This window comes from Cygnus atratus, chromosome 17 (assembly GCF_013377495.2).
Source record: "Cygnus atratus isolate AKBS03 ecotype Queensland, Australia chromosome 17, CAtr_DNAZoo_HiC_assembly, whole genome shotgun sequence".
In the NCBI taxonomy this organism is placed as follows: Eukaryota; Metazoa; Chordata; class Aves; order Anseriformes; family Anatidae; genus Cygnus; species Cygnus atratus.
In genome coordinates, this window is record NC_066378.1 from 14,112,118 (window position 1) to 14,126,665 (window position 14,548).

The 14,548-nt window shown below is 59.1% G+C and overlaps 1 protein-coding gene across 1 annotated transcript; it reads left to right on the plus strand.

Annotated features, from left to right (window-relative positions):
* The first annotated feature begins 856 nt into the window (after nt 1-856).
* On the plus strand, nt 857-12,797 carry FAM222A (family with sequence similarity 222 member A). Its single transcript, XM_035565779.1, has 2 exons — nt 857-970; nt 11,530-12,797. The coding sequence occupies exons 1-2, from the start codon at nt 889-891 to the stop codon at nt 12,750-12,752; spliced, it is 1,305 nt and encodes a 434-aa protein (XP_035421672.1). The 5' UTR covers nt 857-888; the 3' UTR covers nt 12,753-12,797.
* The last annotated feature ends 1,751 nt before the right edge of the window (nt 12,798-14,548 follow it).

The window sequence follows — 14,548 nt, forward strand, 5'->3', positions numbered from 1 at the left end:
AAGGCCACTGCGCCGCTCCCACGCACCCCGGCACCTCGTGCAAGCGGCAGCCACGCCGTGGGAGCCCCGAGCACCCCGAGCAGGCGGGATCCCATCCGCTGGACACAGCAGGAGGGTGCTTCGCTGTGATGGAGCAGCTAAAGAGAGGCATCCGCCGTGCCGTCCAGCCCTGACGTCCAGCCAGCGGAACGTTTCGGCCGGGAGAGCGATGGATCCAAGGACGGGCACCGCAGCCGTGTTTGGTGCCGCCCCTGCCCGCTCCGTGCCTGTGCTGCGGCTCCCTCAGGATGTGCAATTGGCAGATCGTTGGCGGAGATGACTTTGGCCTGACCCCTCCAGCTTTTCCTGAGCAGATTTTGATGCAGGACCACGATCCCGAGTGGGATTTTGACACCCATGAACACATCCCTGCAGTGCAGTGGGGAGGACATCCCCGTGGCAGCTGCTGCTGTCCCCAGCCCGGGCTCAGGGCTTGGGAAGCGCGGCGCTGGAGCTCTGCCCCGAAGGAGGATGGGGAGCTGCCTGGTTTCCTGCAGGAAGAGCAGAGAGCGTCGCAGGGAGCACAGATCACCCACCGAGCCCTTCATATTTATTTTATACATCTTCATATTTATTTAAGGCTTCCATAGTTATTTATTTATCTCCAAAAGAGCAAAGGCCCCTGCGCAGCGTGCGCGCCGGCGGTCGGCGCAGGAGCTCCCAGCCTCCGCCGTGCTCAGACTTTGCCCGGCGGCGCAGGCGGGGGGCACGGGCGGTGTTTCTGGGCAGGGGGCACAGGTGGGGGACACGGGCAGAGGGTGCTGGTGGCCGGTGCCCTCCTCTGACCGCTGTCTCCCTTCTCTCGGCAGCACGCGGGGCGGCGGCGCGGCCGGCCGGGACGCCCGGACCATGCTGGCGTGCCTGCAGCGGACCCAGAACCCCCCAGGCCAGCACCTCGCCTGCCCCAACAAGGCGCTGGAGCCGCGCAAGTGTAAGTGGTGGGGAGGCGGGGTGGTGGGGAGGGCACGCGCGTGGCATCGCCCGCTGCCCCCCGGCACCGGGATGCGCCGGGGTCCGAGCCTCTCCGGAGCCGAGCTCGCGCCCGGTTCCTGCCCTCCCTGGGGCGCCTGCTCCCTGCTTTGATGCTTCTTGTCTTATTGGAAAAGACATTCATTTAACTGATAATTAAAAAGAGCAGGAGAAGCGGGGTTATGGGGGGGGGGAGGGGGAAGGAGACGAGATAAGCAAATTAAATTGGGTTGCTCGGGCTGATAAGTGGAAGTTCAGAAAATTTTGCGCGGCTGCCTGCAAAGCGCGGCGGCAGACAAAGCTCCGGTACCTGCTCCGCAGCCTCCCAAACCTCCGAAGCCTCGGTGTCCTCCCCTCCCTCCCGTCCCTTCCCCCCTGTAATTACTTTCCCAGTTTTGCTGCAGCTCGCCTTCCCGACGAGCTGGCCTTTCAGATAAGCTGTAAACTAGTTACATTAAAATGGGTTCCAAAAGGTCACTCCAGTAAAGCACCTGTCTCTCCCAGCCTTTGTCTCTCAATCCAAACCATGATTAAATGTATATTTAATGAGCCTGCTTTAGGCAGGCGTGTTTGACCTCCCCGGCTGGGAAAGACGCATTAAGATTCTCAAGTGATGAATGTGTGTTTTAAAGAGGGGAGTGGATATTTTTCTGCTGGTCTCAGTTGGATTTTTAAACATTGCAGGCTGAAGACAAATCAGCTGCTAAAGCTCGGCTTGTTAGTGTGTGACAGCCCCCAGGCATTTGTTTAATGATCTGTATTTTCCCACAGACATTTTTCCCCTTTACCTGGGCACCCCGGCACGGCTGGCACGGGGTGGCACCGGGTTGTGCCCGGTGTTTGGGTGGCCCCGGGGACTCACGGGGGGCCAGGGTTTCTTTTCTGGGCGAAGCTCCCCAGGCTCGAGCGTGGTGTCGTGGCCGGCTGGGAGATCACCCCGGGCAGAGGCACGCAGTGGGATCGCAGGCTGGGATGCACTGGTGCCTGCAGGGCCTTGGTGGTCCAGGGTGGATGGGATCTGTGCCCCCCGAGTGGTTCGCACCCATTGCCCGTTGGGATTTTGGCTCCCCGTGGGCTCGGCGAAGCGGGTGGGCGAGCGCGTGGCCCCGCACGTCCGTGTGCTCGCCTTGAATCCAAGCTCTTGGTGCTGCTCGAGTCTCCTTCCTATTAGCGTCTGGAAGGAAAATGAATGTTGCTCTTGTAAAATTATTCCTAATCCGTCATGCCTGAGCAGCGGCGCAGGGCTGGCGCGGGGGCTCCGGCTCCCAGCGCTCCTCGTTGCCACGTGCTAATGAGCTCGGCTGTGCCCGCAAGGATGGGACCCACGGCGGGGAGCCTGGCGGGGTGTCCTGGGGACCCCACGGGTTTGGCACCAGGCTCTTTGTGCTGAGCCCTGCGAGGTGCCGAGGTCAGGATACGCCCCCCCTGTTCCCGCAGCCTGCCCAACGTGTGCTGGTGGTGGCTCGGAGCTGGGGGGTGCCTCAGGCCGTGGGACACGACGCTGTGGAGCATCCCCCGGGGGGACCCCAGGCCAGCAGGGACCGCACAGGGACCAGGGGGGTGGCCGGTTGTGCCCCCACCCCTGGGGCAGGACCGTACTCACCCCAACTCTCTGGGGTTCGTCCCCCCCCGCCCCGGTGCGGGCCGTGCCTGGCCGCGCTCCCCCAGCGCGCTCGCTGCCGGCCAGGTCACCTTAATCAAAGTTTAGCTGACCGTACGTTTCCGCTCATTATGGGAAAATGCAGCATGTCTCTCTCCTCTCTGCCTCCTGCTATTTCAAATTAAATTGCAGGTGACATTCAGGGCCACGCATCTGGTTTTGAATACAATTTTCCCTTCCTTATTTATGGCACCTGCGGTACGCGGGGTGGGGAGGAGCCGCCGGGCTCGTCCGGGCCGCGGGGCCGAGCTTCCCACTGCCCCCCGAATGCCCACCGAGGTATTGGGGAAAGATAGCGCTCTCTTAAAACGAGGCACAATTTAGAAGTGCCTCTGATTACTTAATTTGCTCCTGAGTATCTCAGTAATTATCTTTATGGGTCTTATTTCTGTCCTCTGGCATTGTTTCTGTCGATATTAAATGAGTCTGGCTCTCGGCACGTTGGCCGTCTGGCCCAGCACCACTGTGAAATCCTATTACCCTGCCGGTGCCGCCGATTAATTTTTGTATTAATTTCACGTAAAAGGTGAGCTGACTAATTTTCCTGCCCGTGCTGGGAGCTGACGGCCCCGGCACCTTCACCCCCTGGCCCTGCCCTGCGTTTCCCCCTTTGCTCTCCTGCCGATTCCTTTTCCAGTTCCCGGTGCGTTGGTGCCCCGTGCTACGGGAGCACGGCCGGCCCCGAGCGGGGGCATCCCGGTAAATGCTGCAGGTGACTGCACCGTGGTGCTCGTGGCAGAGGCCGGCTTCCCTCGCCGGGAATCCCAGTCCATGCCACGAGCAGGGTGGCGGCGTGCCCTGTGTCCTGGAGGCTGCAGCAGGATGGTGCCCCGTGCCCCGCCAGCCCCTGCCCACCACCTCCCACGAGGAGCAGGAGCCTCGGGAGAAGCAGCGTTCTCAGGAAAATATAACCTCCAATTAGCTCCGGCAGGCCGGTCCCTTTTGATTTTATTCCGTGTGCATTACAGGAATCCTGAGCTTTATTTAAATTATAAATCAAATAATACCGCTTCTCACTTTGGCCAAACTCTTTGCTTCTCTTGCTCTCCGCAGTAACGTAGCGATGGGTTATATTTAATTAAACGTTACTTTATCTGCACCGCGCTGCCGTCAGCGGGCCGGGCGCAGGGGGGGCCCTGCCGTGGCTGGGATCAATACTTAGCTGGGAGGGATGGGGAGCTTCCTGAGCAAAACACTTTTCTGCATTAAGAAAGGAAATAATTCCCATTGCATGGCCCCGAGCGGAGCTTGCTGACACCCCCCTGCAGTGGCACCTGGGGACGCGGCCTCTGGGGGCCACGGGAAGCAAAATGTCCCAAGGGGCATAAAGGACAGGGACACTCCGAGCTGGAAACCGTGGAAAGCAAGATGGGGCTTTGTGGGGTAGCCAGACCTGAGGCGGGTGGGGGCGAGCAGCTTGGGGACCCCTCGGTCTGCGTGGGGCCGGGCCGGGTGCCGTGGCACAGGGAGGATGGGGAGGGCTGAGCCCGTCCCTCCGAGCACCGGAGCCGTGGAGAGGGCTGCAGCGCGATGCCGTGTCCTTGCTTTGATGCATCAAAGGGCCGTGGAACAAGCCCACCTGTTTCTCGCACATCAAGAGATTTGCTGAGCTGTGTTTTCTTCCTCCACGCCTGCTCCCTTTTTATTTTTTGCAGGTGCTTTTTAGAAAGATGAGATAACAAGTGCCGTTTGTTTACCGAAGCCTGCTGGGGAACAAAAGGGGGTTGACGCGCTCACATCAAACGCCACTTTTTCCGTAAACATCGTTTTTGCGTGGTTGTTGGATTCGGAGCCCAGCCCCGTTGGGCACGGTTTTTGGGAGGCTGGGTCAGGCCAGGTTTTGGGAGGCTGGGTAAGGCCAGTTTTTGGGAGGCTGGGTCAGGCTGGGCACGGCCCCGGACGTCTCGGCGGGCCCGCAGCGTGACTGCGCACGCCCCGGGACGCACCCACGGAAACTCACCCCTGAGCGATAAAACTGTTTAATTGCATCCGGGATAAAACCACATTTAATGGCTTCTCATTACACAATTCTACTTATTCCAAGGGCATTTTCATTAAAGTAGCTGCAGCAAAGCTCTGCTTTTGTACACACCCATAAAATATCATTTTAATTTCATGAGGGGTTACGCATGAGTGAAATAAGATTAATTCTTTCATTTTCAGTTTCTGGAAGGGATCGGTTAATGATGGTTCCGTGTATTTATATACGTGCCATAAAAAGGAGTTCAATTAACTGCCATGCCCAAAATGTGCTGTTGACTTGCACTTTCCCTGCCAGGAAACGCTGCAAAAACACTTTTCGATCGGTCGCGTGTGCTGGGGGAGATGGATGGGTACGGGCGGTGTGCTCGGGGGATGCTCCCCAGGTGAGACCCCGTGGCCAGCAGGGACCGAGCCAGGCCCCAGCCTCTGGGTGCATTTAGCTCATGGCACCCTGACACAGGAGGGATTTTGGTTCCGCATCCAAACTTTTCAGCACCGCTCTTTATTTCTTAGCAGTTGTGGGGTTTTCAGCTACCGGTGCCTTCGCTGGAGCCACTGGGGGGGGGCTGGCGGCATGAAAAGTGTGGTTTTTAAAGAGATCAAAAATTAAATTAATTAATTTAATTTAAAAAAAAAAATAGCGGCAAGTGCATCACCCAAATATAACAGAGCAGAGGGGCTGGGGCGAGCTGCAGGGCCCTGGTGGGGTCCCTCCTGCTCCGAGGGCCCCATTGCTGGCAGTGTGGTGGGGTGGCATCAAGGTGGCATCAGGGTGGCACTGGAGAGGATTTGGGGCAGCATCGTGGTGGCATTTGGGGTATCCTAAAGGTGGCATCAGGGTGGCACTGGGGTGGCCCCGAGATGCCACTGGGGCAGCGTCGGGGTGCTATTGGGGTGGAATCGGGGTGCTGTCGCGGCGGCATTGGGGTGGCACCGGGGCGTCCCCCTGCCCGCCCTCCCTGCGCCCTTTGCCCGGCCGCTGGACGCGGCGCTGTGCGCGGTGCCGCGGCGGCGCGCTGTGCTAATACCTCGGCGAGGAGACAAATAGAAAGTGACACATGTGTGTGTAGACTGGTATTTGTGGTGACGCTTTGACTGCAGATAATAAAGTGCTCGCCCTGAGGTGATCCAATTCAGCAAACGCCTCGGCAAAGCCGCGCGCTCCTTCAAGGGAGAGAATAAAGGGGAGGAAAAAAGGCCCGTCTGAAATGACATGTCAGCCTAAAAAGGGAACGTGTTAATGGATGAATATCTCGGGATGGCAAAGCCCTGCTCTTCCCTTTGTGCTTTGTCATGAATTTTGTTGTCTTTGCACATTACGGCTCCTGCGCGGCTGCCGCTCGAGGTTTGCCACCTACGTTTGTTCAGATGGATTTCTCCGGCTATTATTCCTGTAGTTGTTTTTAATTTAAGCCCTCGAAGCCGCTGTGCATTTTTCTCTCGGCTCCTGGTGCGGGGGCTGCTCTGCCGGGGGAGGCTTTTGTCCTGGCACCGCACAGAGCTGTGTGGCAGGGCCAGGGTCCTGCAGGTGGGGCACAGCCCTTTTTTGCTGCCCCCCCCCGGCCACCCCTTGGGGGCCAACGCTGCAGGGGACACCGTGGGGACGCTGCGTGCCCTGGGCAGCGCTGGCGGGGGGGCCGGGGACAGCGCAGGTGCAGGGACCCCCCCCCCCCTCCCCGCTGCATCCTCGCGCCGCGGTGGCCTCTGCGCCACCCATCCTGGGGACACGGTCACCATAGAAACCGCCGCACTTCAAAGGGTGGAAAATGGTGAAATCCGACAGGGAAGGGACGTGCGTGGCGGGGGGCAGCACCGCTGCCCGGCTGCGCACCCCCCTGCCCGTCCCCGTGTCCCCACGTGTCCCCCCCCCCAGTGCCCCAGCACCAGCCCGGGGGTGCCGGTACCCACGCAGCTTTGCCAAGGGGGACCCAGACCCCAGCATCGGGGGCTTCATTTATTTGTCAAACGCACCATGTTTTGTTTGTTTCCTTCCAAGTGTTGTGCAAATATTTGGGTTTCTAAAATCTGCTCGCAGTTTCGCAGCGAGATAAGGGGGTTGTCGATGGCTTTTAGAAGCGTCGAGGGCCCTGGGACTCCCCCGCTGGATGGGGAGCGGGGCAGCCTGTCCCAAAGCCAGGGCGAGCTCTCGGCTCTTGCGGCATGCCCCTCACTTGGGGGGGGGGCAGAGGGGAGGCTCCCGTGGCCCCGAAGGACGGATGAGGTCCCCCACTACCAGGCAGCAGCATCACACACGAGTCCTGGCCTCTGTGACGCCTGCATCCACCTAATGAGAGCACCCCAGGCTTCGCCTTGCAGTGCAGGGCAGAAAACCGTGGTGATTTCCCCCTCGGGAAACCCGCCTGTGCCCCACTTGCGGTGCTGGGCAGCTCCCCGGGTGCTGGGCACCGTGCCGCAGGGACAGACCTGCCCGGGAGGGACCGGGGTGCAGAGCGGTGGCGCCGGGGCTCGGGGGGTGCCGGGCTTCAGGCTCGGCTCCGGCCTCGCCAGCTCGCGGCTCTGCCTTCTGCAGCGCTGCGAAGATTTACTGCCGGGATTAGTTGTCCCATTTGTAGCAAAATACGGTCGTGCTTCCGACGTGTGAAAATAAGGTTTTGTCCCGCCTTGTCTTGCGGAGGAGCGAAGGAATGGAGGCGAGGGGGGGAGACCAGACCTTAATCCTGAGTGGCTGCGGTGCTGCCGGGTGCTGCCACCCTGTCTCCACTGAGCCCTTCCCTAGGACTGCAGTGCAGCCGGTGCCAGCCCCGGGACATCCCCCCCGTGCACCCCAATATCCTCCTCATCCTCCCCATCCAGGGCAGGGGCACCCCAGAGCCCCTCCTGCAGCAGCACAGCCCCAGGGCTGGAGCCAAGAGCTGTCGGCGTGCTGGGAGGCGTGCAGCTAAGAGCAGGGCTAACCGTGGGGGACGCAGCCAGGCTCCTCCGGCACCCGGCGTGTCCCGGCGTGGCCAGGGCAGCTGGGCATGGAGGAGGCTTGGTGCTTGGAAAACAGATCTTGGAAAAGATGCTGCTTTGGTCAGGGACACCCCATCTCGGCAGCACGGCTCCCCGATTTCTCTGGCCACCGGTGGCAGAACACCCGTGTCTCCAGTCGGACATTTTGCACCGACTTCTCCGCTCGGAGCGCGGCAGGGCTGATGCTGCCCGAGTCCATAAACAAAGATTTATTTCGGATTGCAGCGTTGTTGGGGTCTAGGATTTAAATCTGTGTCTTGAACCGAGTTTGGTGGCCAATTTGCTAAAGTAAAAAGTTGTTTAGCTGGAGGCGTAATCTTATAAGCCTATGCTGCCATTATAATGGCTTCTCATTTCTGCCTAGCTTTCCAATAATGCTTTGAGCAGAAGCTCGGAGTAATATAAAAAGCCATAGGATTATTACTGCGGGCGATGCATTTTCCATTTACAGTAATAAAATACTGAAGAAACAAAACAATTTAAAATTCCAATAAAATTCAAAACAAATCTTTGGCTGCTGAGCAGATTCAATTATTTAGCTGTTATTGAGTGCAGGCTGGAAAAATAGAGCAGGTCAGGGAGGGAGGGGGGAACCCAAAGCTGGCTGCGTGTCGCCTTCATCCAGGAAAAGGCGAGCGGAGGTGGGAGACGGCCCGTGGCCGGCAGGGGCGTCTGCTGGGAGAGGTGATGAGTGGCGGGTGTCGCAGGAGGCCGGGGGCTGTGTGCCGCCATCTCGCTGTTGCCCTTTGAGCTCCGGCGAGGCCGGAGAGGCTCAGGGGCTCCACGAGGCGGGATGCTCATGGCAGCGAGCCCTCGCTGAGCCCGCCGTGCTTCGGGAGCAAGCGAGGCTCCAGAGCAGGAGGTGAGAAAAGGGCAGGGGAGCAGCCACCACCGCCCGCCCTCCTCCCATGGCTGCAGCCCTGCTGGTGCATGGGGAGCTGCTGGTGGTTAGCAAGGGCACCGCTCGCCGGGGGAGCGCGCGAGGTCTGCGCCGGCGCAGGGAGGGGTTACAACGCATGCCCCCACCCTCGCCGTGACGTCCTCGACGTTTCGGGTTCAAGAGGAAGGGGGGGGGGGAAACTGCCGGGGACCGGCTGAGCATCAGGCGGGCTGTCTGCGCCTGACGGGTGACGGCGGTGATTCGGGAGAGTTTGCATCTCGCAGTAATTACAGCCCGTTAGAAAGCAGTAATTACTCCGGAGAGGGGGAGCCGCTTACCAGCAGCGCGCACGAGTGCGCCAGGAGCCTCTTGGAAATTGGTAGCTCTGTAATTTTCCCAGTGGGGGTTTGGTGCGTCACCCTGATATGTGACAACACACTGAATTTGTGACTTGTCACATCCAACCCAGCTGGTGTGAAGAAGGCGACAAAGGAGGCTCCTCGCTTCCCCCCTCGGCTAGCTCGCAGCCAGCACGCCCCCGGCGCTCCTCGAGCGGGGCGATGCCACCGACGTCGCCCACGGCCGCGGTGCTCGGGGACGGGGCTTGGTGACTCCGGCAGCGAGCAGGGGTGCATGCGGGGCCGTGCCGCTCCCTCCCCCGTCGATCGCCTCTTTTTTATTTCTATTTTTTGCTCAAAAAGGAGTATTTTCCTCCCTCCGTGGAACGGGTTCATTAGGGATTCTGCAAGTGTCACCAGCTAATTAGTGTCATGTTAATTGAGTATTCACGATGCTGCCACCTCCAAGGACAGCGGTGCCGGCATGAAGGGGAATGCAGACGTGCGTCGCTCGTGGTGCCGGCGGCCGTGCCGCTGGTCAGAGCCCCCCGGCTCACTCGCAGACCCATGGATCACGGGGATCCATTGTCCCGGGGGGGTTTAACCCAGCACAAGCGATGCCCCAAGGACGGGGAGGTGGTGGATGCACTGCGTGCCCCGTGGCAGCCTGCCTGGGATGCTGCGTCCTGCCGTACGGAGCTGCGGGCGCAGTCTCTCCCAGCAGCTACATTAAATCCTGCTCAAAGGCCCTGGTTTTAATTGGCTTAATATACTCGTTAATAACAATGTCTATTTAAGACACCTGTAAAAAGCCCATAACATTAACTTAATGGGAGAAATGGCTGGTGAATGCTCTTCCATTCTGCCTTTTAAATTACTGGTACATCGCTTTAATGGAGAGCACCGAGAGCAGCGGCGGCCGGCCGTGGGCTCGCTCCCCGCACCCCTGTGGATGCTCCCGCTCCTCCACGGGGGTGTTGTACACCAGGTCCTTGTGGTGCGAGTGCCCCAGCAGCGACCTTGACACCCAGCCTCCGAAATTGCCTGGCAGTGAGGGGCAGGGTCCCTGGGAGCACCGGGGCTCCTCGGTGGCACTTGGCCCAGGGTGGGCTGAGGGTCGCTGGTGGTCACCCAGTTGTGCCAGCAACTTTCTGGAGCAATGGCAGTGCTCGAGCTCCCTTCACGCTGGGAGAAGTGGGGTTGGTCTAGGGAATGGGCATTGGACAGAGCCTAGGGACAAACTCCTCTGTGCCTAGGGCTGGTGGTGTCCCCAGCCTGCCTGCCCCAGAGAGGGGACCTCACTCCTGCAGCACAGCCAGCCCTGGGCAGCTTCACCCCTTGGGGAGCAGAACCAGGATGCTCAGCAGCCGTGCGGAAAGATGGGCCCATCTTCATAAAGCATGTGTGAAATGCTTATATGATGTCTTTTTCCGTGCCATTACTTTTACTGGGATTGAGGATTGCACGGCGAGGCGTGTGCCGGCTGCTGCTGCGTCCCTGGCCCCGTGCTTGGAGGGTCCCCGCTGCTGCCCTGTGCCACCGCCGTGGCCACGGGAGAGGTGGCAGCGATGCACAGGCACCGCCGTGCCGTGCTCACTGGTGTACTCGTGCAGAGCAGGACTCCTTGCAGCCTGGGGAAAAACATGTTCGGCACATCAGGAGAAGAAATTTTGTGAAACGGAGCTGGCAGTAATGTCCCCATTACAGACAACGGCGACTCTGCTCACAGAACGGGGACATCTGTCTCCTTCGCCTGCTTTTTATTGGTGTCACCGGTGGCTCTGTGGCCGTGCAGTTCCTGGCAGTGGTGGAAGGACGAGCACACCTTTCTGGCTGCCACCAGGAACCCGAGCCACTGGAACCACCTGGGTCAAGCACGTGGGCACTGGGACTGGGACCGTGGGCACCCATGTCCCCCAGGGTGCTTTACAAACGATGGGGAGCCAGCGTCACCCCCCCGCCGCGCGCATGTGCCGGCCTGGATGTGCATGCGCACGTGTGTGTGGAGATTTTAAACACCTAATTTATTCCATCTATTAGATAGATTTTGTAGATTTAATCATTTTCACAGTTGGTGGCTCATTGGATACTCAAGATAAACTCCAAATGAAAGTATAATGGGTACGACAAATGAGTTTTCACACCAGAATGGCAGAAACTTGCTTGGGAAAGAGTTTGAAAGGAACAAAAATATATACATATATAATTTTTTTTTCTGTGGTGGCTTTTGCTGACTACAGTAGGTTACCACAGTTAATTTCACCAGTTTTGTTCATCTGTAAAATTGCATAAAAGTGACATTTTTGTGCTCATTATAGGAACTGCTGATTTATGGCTGGTAAATGCAATGCTTTTCCATTTTTGGTGAGGTTCTCGTAGCAGCGCAAAGCACCCATGAAATTGCTTGTATAATGTAGTTTAAATCCAATCTCGGAGAAAGATTCCCCCGTTGGGTAAAGTGACATTTCCATTCTCCACACCGAGTTTATTTTAGGCCACTTAGAAGTGACTTTATAAGTGAGAGGGGGCAGGTTTGTGCCGTGACCTCGTTTCTGCCAAAGGCTGGTGCCGGGAGCCGGGCGGGTGGTGCCAGAGGAGGAGGAGGAGGAGGAGGAGGAGGAGGGGATGAGACTGAAGGGCAGCCGTGGGTCCTGGGGCTGGACTGACGCTGCGCTTTGCTCCCGCAGGCGAGACGGCGGCACCCATGCATTCCCCGCGTTACCCCAGCCCCGCCGAGCTGGACGCCTATGCACAGAAGGTGGCCAACAGCCCGCTGACCATCAAGATCTTCCCCACCAACATCAGGGTCCCACAGCACAAGCACCTTAACCGAACGGTCAACGGCTACGACACCACGGGGCAGCGCTACAGTCCCTACCCCGTGCATGCCAGCGGCTACCAGGGCCTCCTGGCCATCGTCAAGGCCTCCGGCAAAAGCGTGGTGAAGAACGCGGAGGGGAAGCGGACTAAGCTGTCGCCCGCCCAGGCCGGCGTCGCTCCCTACCCAGCCTCAAGCACTTTAGCTCCAGGCCCTTCCTGCGCCGGGCAGCTGAGCTACCACGGCAGCCAGAAGCAGCTGGAGGGCCCCGTGCCCCCCAACGTGACGGTGGCGGCCTCGGCGCTGCCGCTGGCGGGCAGGAGCCTGGCGCTGCCGCCCTCCAACCTGCCCTCCATCCAGAGCATCATCTACCAGCTCAACCAGCAGTGCCAGGCCCAGGGCTCCCAGCCGGCCTGCCCGGCCCTGGCGGGCGCCCACCCCAGCCCGGCCAAGCACGGCGCCTTCCCCGCCGTGGCCTCGGCCGGGGCCTACGCCGGCGCCGTGCTGCCGGACTGCCGCAAGGGAGCCGAGCTGGCGCTGGGCTCCAACCCGGCCCTGGCGCCCAAGGCGGGCCTTTACCCCGACGGCGTGGACTACCTGCTCTGGCAGCAGAAGCAGCAGCAGCACCTGCGAATGTACAGCGGGGGCGGCAGCGGCGGCGGGGGGGCCCTCAGCAAGTCCCCCGAGGCTTGCGCGGGCGCCTCGCGCCCCTACGGGCCGGGGGCGGCGGCGGGCGAGAAGGTGAGCTCGTCGCCCTTGAACTGCATGCACGGCAACTTCTCGGTGGGGCAGTACTTCGCGCCGCCCTGGAACAGCGTCCTGGTGACCCCCAACAGCGACTGTTACAACCCGCCCGAGCTGGGCCCCGCGCCCCGCGAGCTCGGCGTGCTGCCGGCCGAGGGGCTGCCCAGCAAGACGCTCTGCAACACCTCCATCCTCAGCAGCAGCCTCCAGTCGCTGGAGTATCTCATCAACGACATCCACCCGCCCTGCATCAAGGAGCAGATGCTGGGCAAGGGCTACGAGACCGTGTCTGTGCCAAGGCTCTTGGACCACCAGCACGCTCACATCCGCCTGCCCGTCTACAGATAAGGAGCGGCTGCTGCTCTTCCCAAAGCCAGGGCGACGGCCGGGACGGCGGCCGGGGGCCTCCGGCACCGCGAGGCTGCGAGACCGTGGAGGCCAGGGCGGGGTGATTGGGGGGGGACGGGGTTGGCTACCGAAAGGGGTCCCGGCGCCCCGCAGATACTGGCATTTAACCGGGGTCGTCAAACTGGATGCACCCGAAACCCGCTGGAAGCCAAGGATGAAGGAATGCTTGTCTATATAGCTCAGAAATCATTTTATTTCCACGAATGTGAACAGGGAATCGCTACGAGTTGCTGCTATCCAGGGAGAGGAGGCTCCGCTCTGTGCACGGGCGTACGCGCGTGCCCGGCCGGATCCGCGCGGCGGCCGGCCCCGGGGCTGCGCCGCAGGCAGGGTCCCCGCCCGCGAGCGCCCGCGCTCACCTTTAGTTGAAGTCCATAACTTGCACTGCTTTGATTAAAGCTAATAACTGGGGACAGTCTGGAGGCTATTTAAGAAAAACACTTGAAAACTTGAACAGATTTTTGGGGTTTGTTTGTTTTTTTTTTTTCCTTTCTTTTTTTTTTTTTTAGTTGCCTAGAGTGTGCATCTCGTGGTGGCTGCAGCACCGCCCGCCCCGCTCCCCTCGCCCAGCCCTGCCACGGGGCGAGGGCAGGAGAGGGGTGAGCAGGGGCCGGGGTCACCCAGAAAAAGTCCCACAGGGCGGCCGAGCCCACAGGACCACGCCTAAGTCTCAGATTTCCAAGGTTTTGGGTTTTTTTTTTTTGCCTTTTTTTTTTTTAACTGTCAATTATACCCTTGTTCCATTTTAGAGGCAGACAAGGAGATGTAGGATCACATTCAGTAATGCATCTAGCCACCGCGCTGGGGTGGGATTGCATACTTCCTTTTCTTTTTTTTTTTTAAAGCAGTTCAAAAACACTCATTATGGTCCGTTATTCAGTATGTGTAATTATGTGTTTAATAGATTTATTCATTTAAAAAGGCTCCGCATCACAAAATACAAAGTGTTTTGATGTTTAAAGGAAAAGGAAACAATACCCTGATGAAACCCAAGGTGATTGTGCTCAGAAAAGAGGTACTGTATCCCTGAAAGGCCTGTTCAAGCACTAAGTGCATTTACAAATCTCTGAGAATGTTTTTTTTTATACTAAAATTGACCATTATATTCTACTGTGAGAAGTGCTGTCTGCACTATATTGTTTTAAAAATGAGAGAAAACAAACGAAAAAAAAAAAAAAAAACAACCACAAAACCTGCAAGCTGTGTGTCCGGATGTTGTTTTTCCCAAAGTAAAACCAGGATGTCACTGGACGTGTGCTCTGGATTTTGTTTGCTTGCTGTGGCCTCCCCGGTGTCACCCCAGCCCAGCCGGGGACACCAGGACAACTTTGCCCACCCCGGCTCCGCTCTTGGCCTGGCTTCGCCCTGGAGATTTTTAGGGCACGGAGGAACACCTATAAATATCCTCCTAACCACGCTGATCCATTAATCCTTCCCCGGTGCCAGGCGAGGAACTCGCACGTGTGCGGGGCCGCCCCGGTGCTGCCAAAGCCGTGGGATTAGGGGCTGCGGCCCCGAGTGCACCGCGGGTGGGCGCTGGGACCTGGGTACTGGTCATTTGTCCCCCAAGCCATCGGGTGACGCAGGACCCGTGCAGCAGTGGCACTGGTGGCATCTCTCCCCATCTGCTGAGGAAAGTTTTTTGCAGCTTCCCGTCCCAAACAAAGAGCCGGTTGCACGAGGATTATAGTATTACGTCCCGAACAGCGCGCCGTGCGGGCGCAGCCCCCGCGGTG

Bases quoted from the DNA above. Each gene is read 5' to 3' on its own strand.
- FAM222A (XM_035565779.1), top strand. From the start codon at position 889: ATGCTGGCGTGCCTGCAGCGGACCCAGAACCCCCCAGGCCAGCACCTC. The intron at 971-11,529 runs GTAAGTGGTGGG...TTGCTCCCGCAG, and splicing joins GGCGCTGGAGCCGCGCAAGT to GCGAGACGGCGGCACCCATG.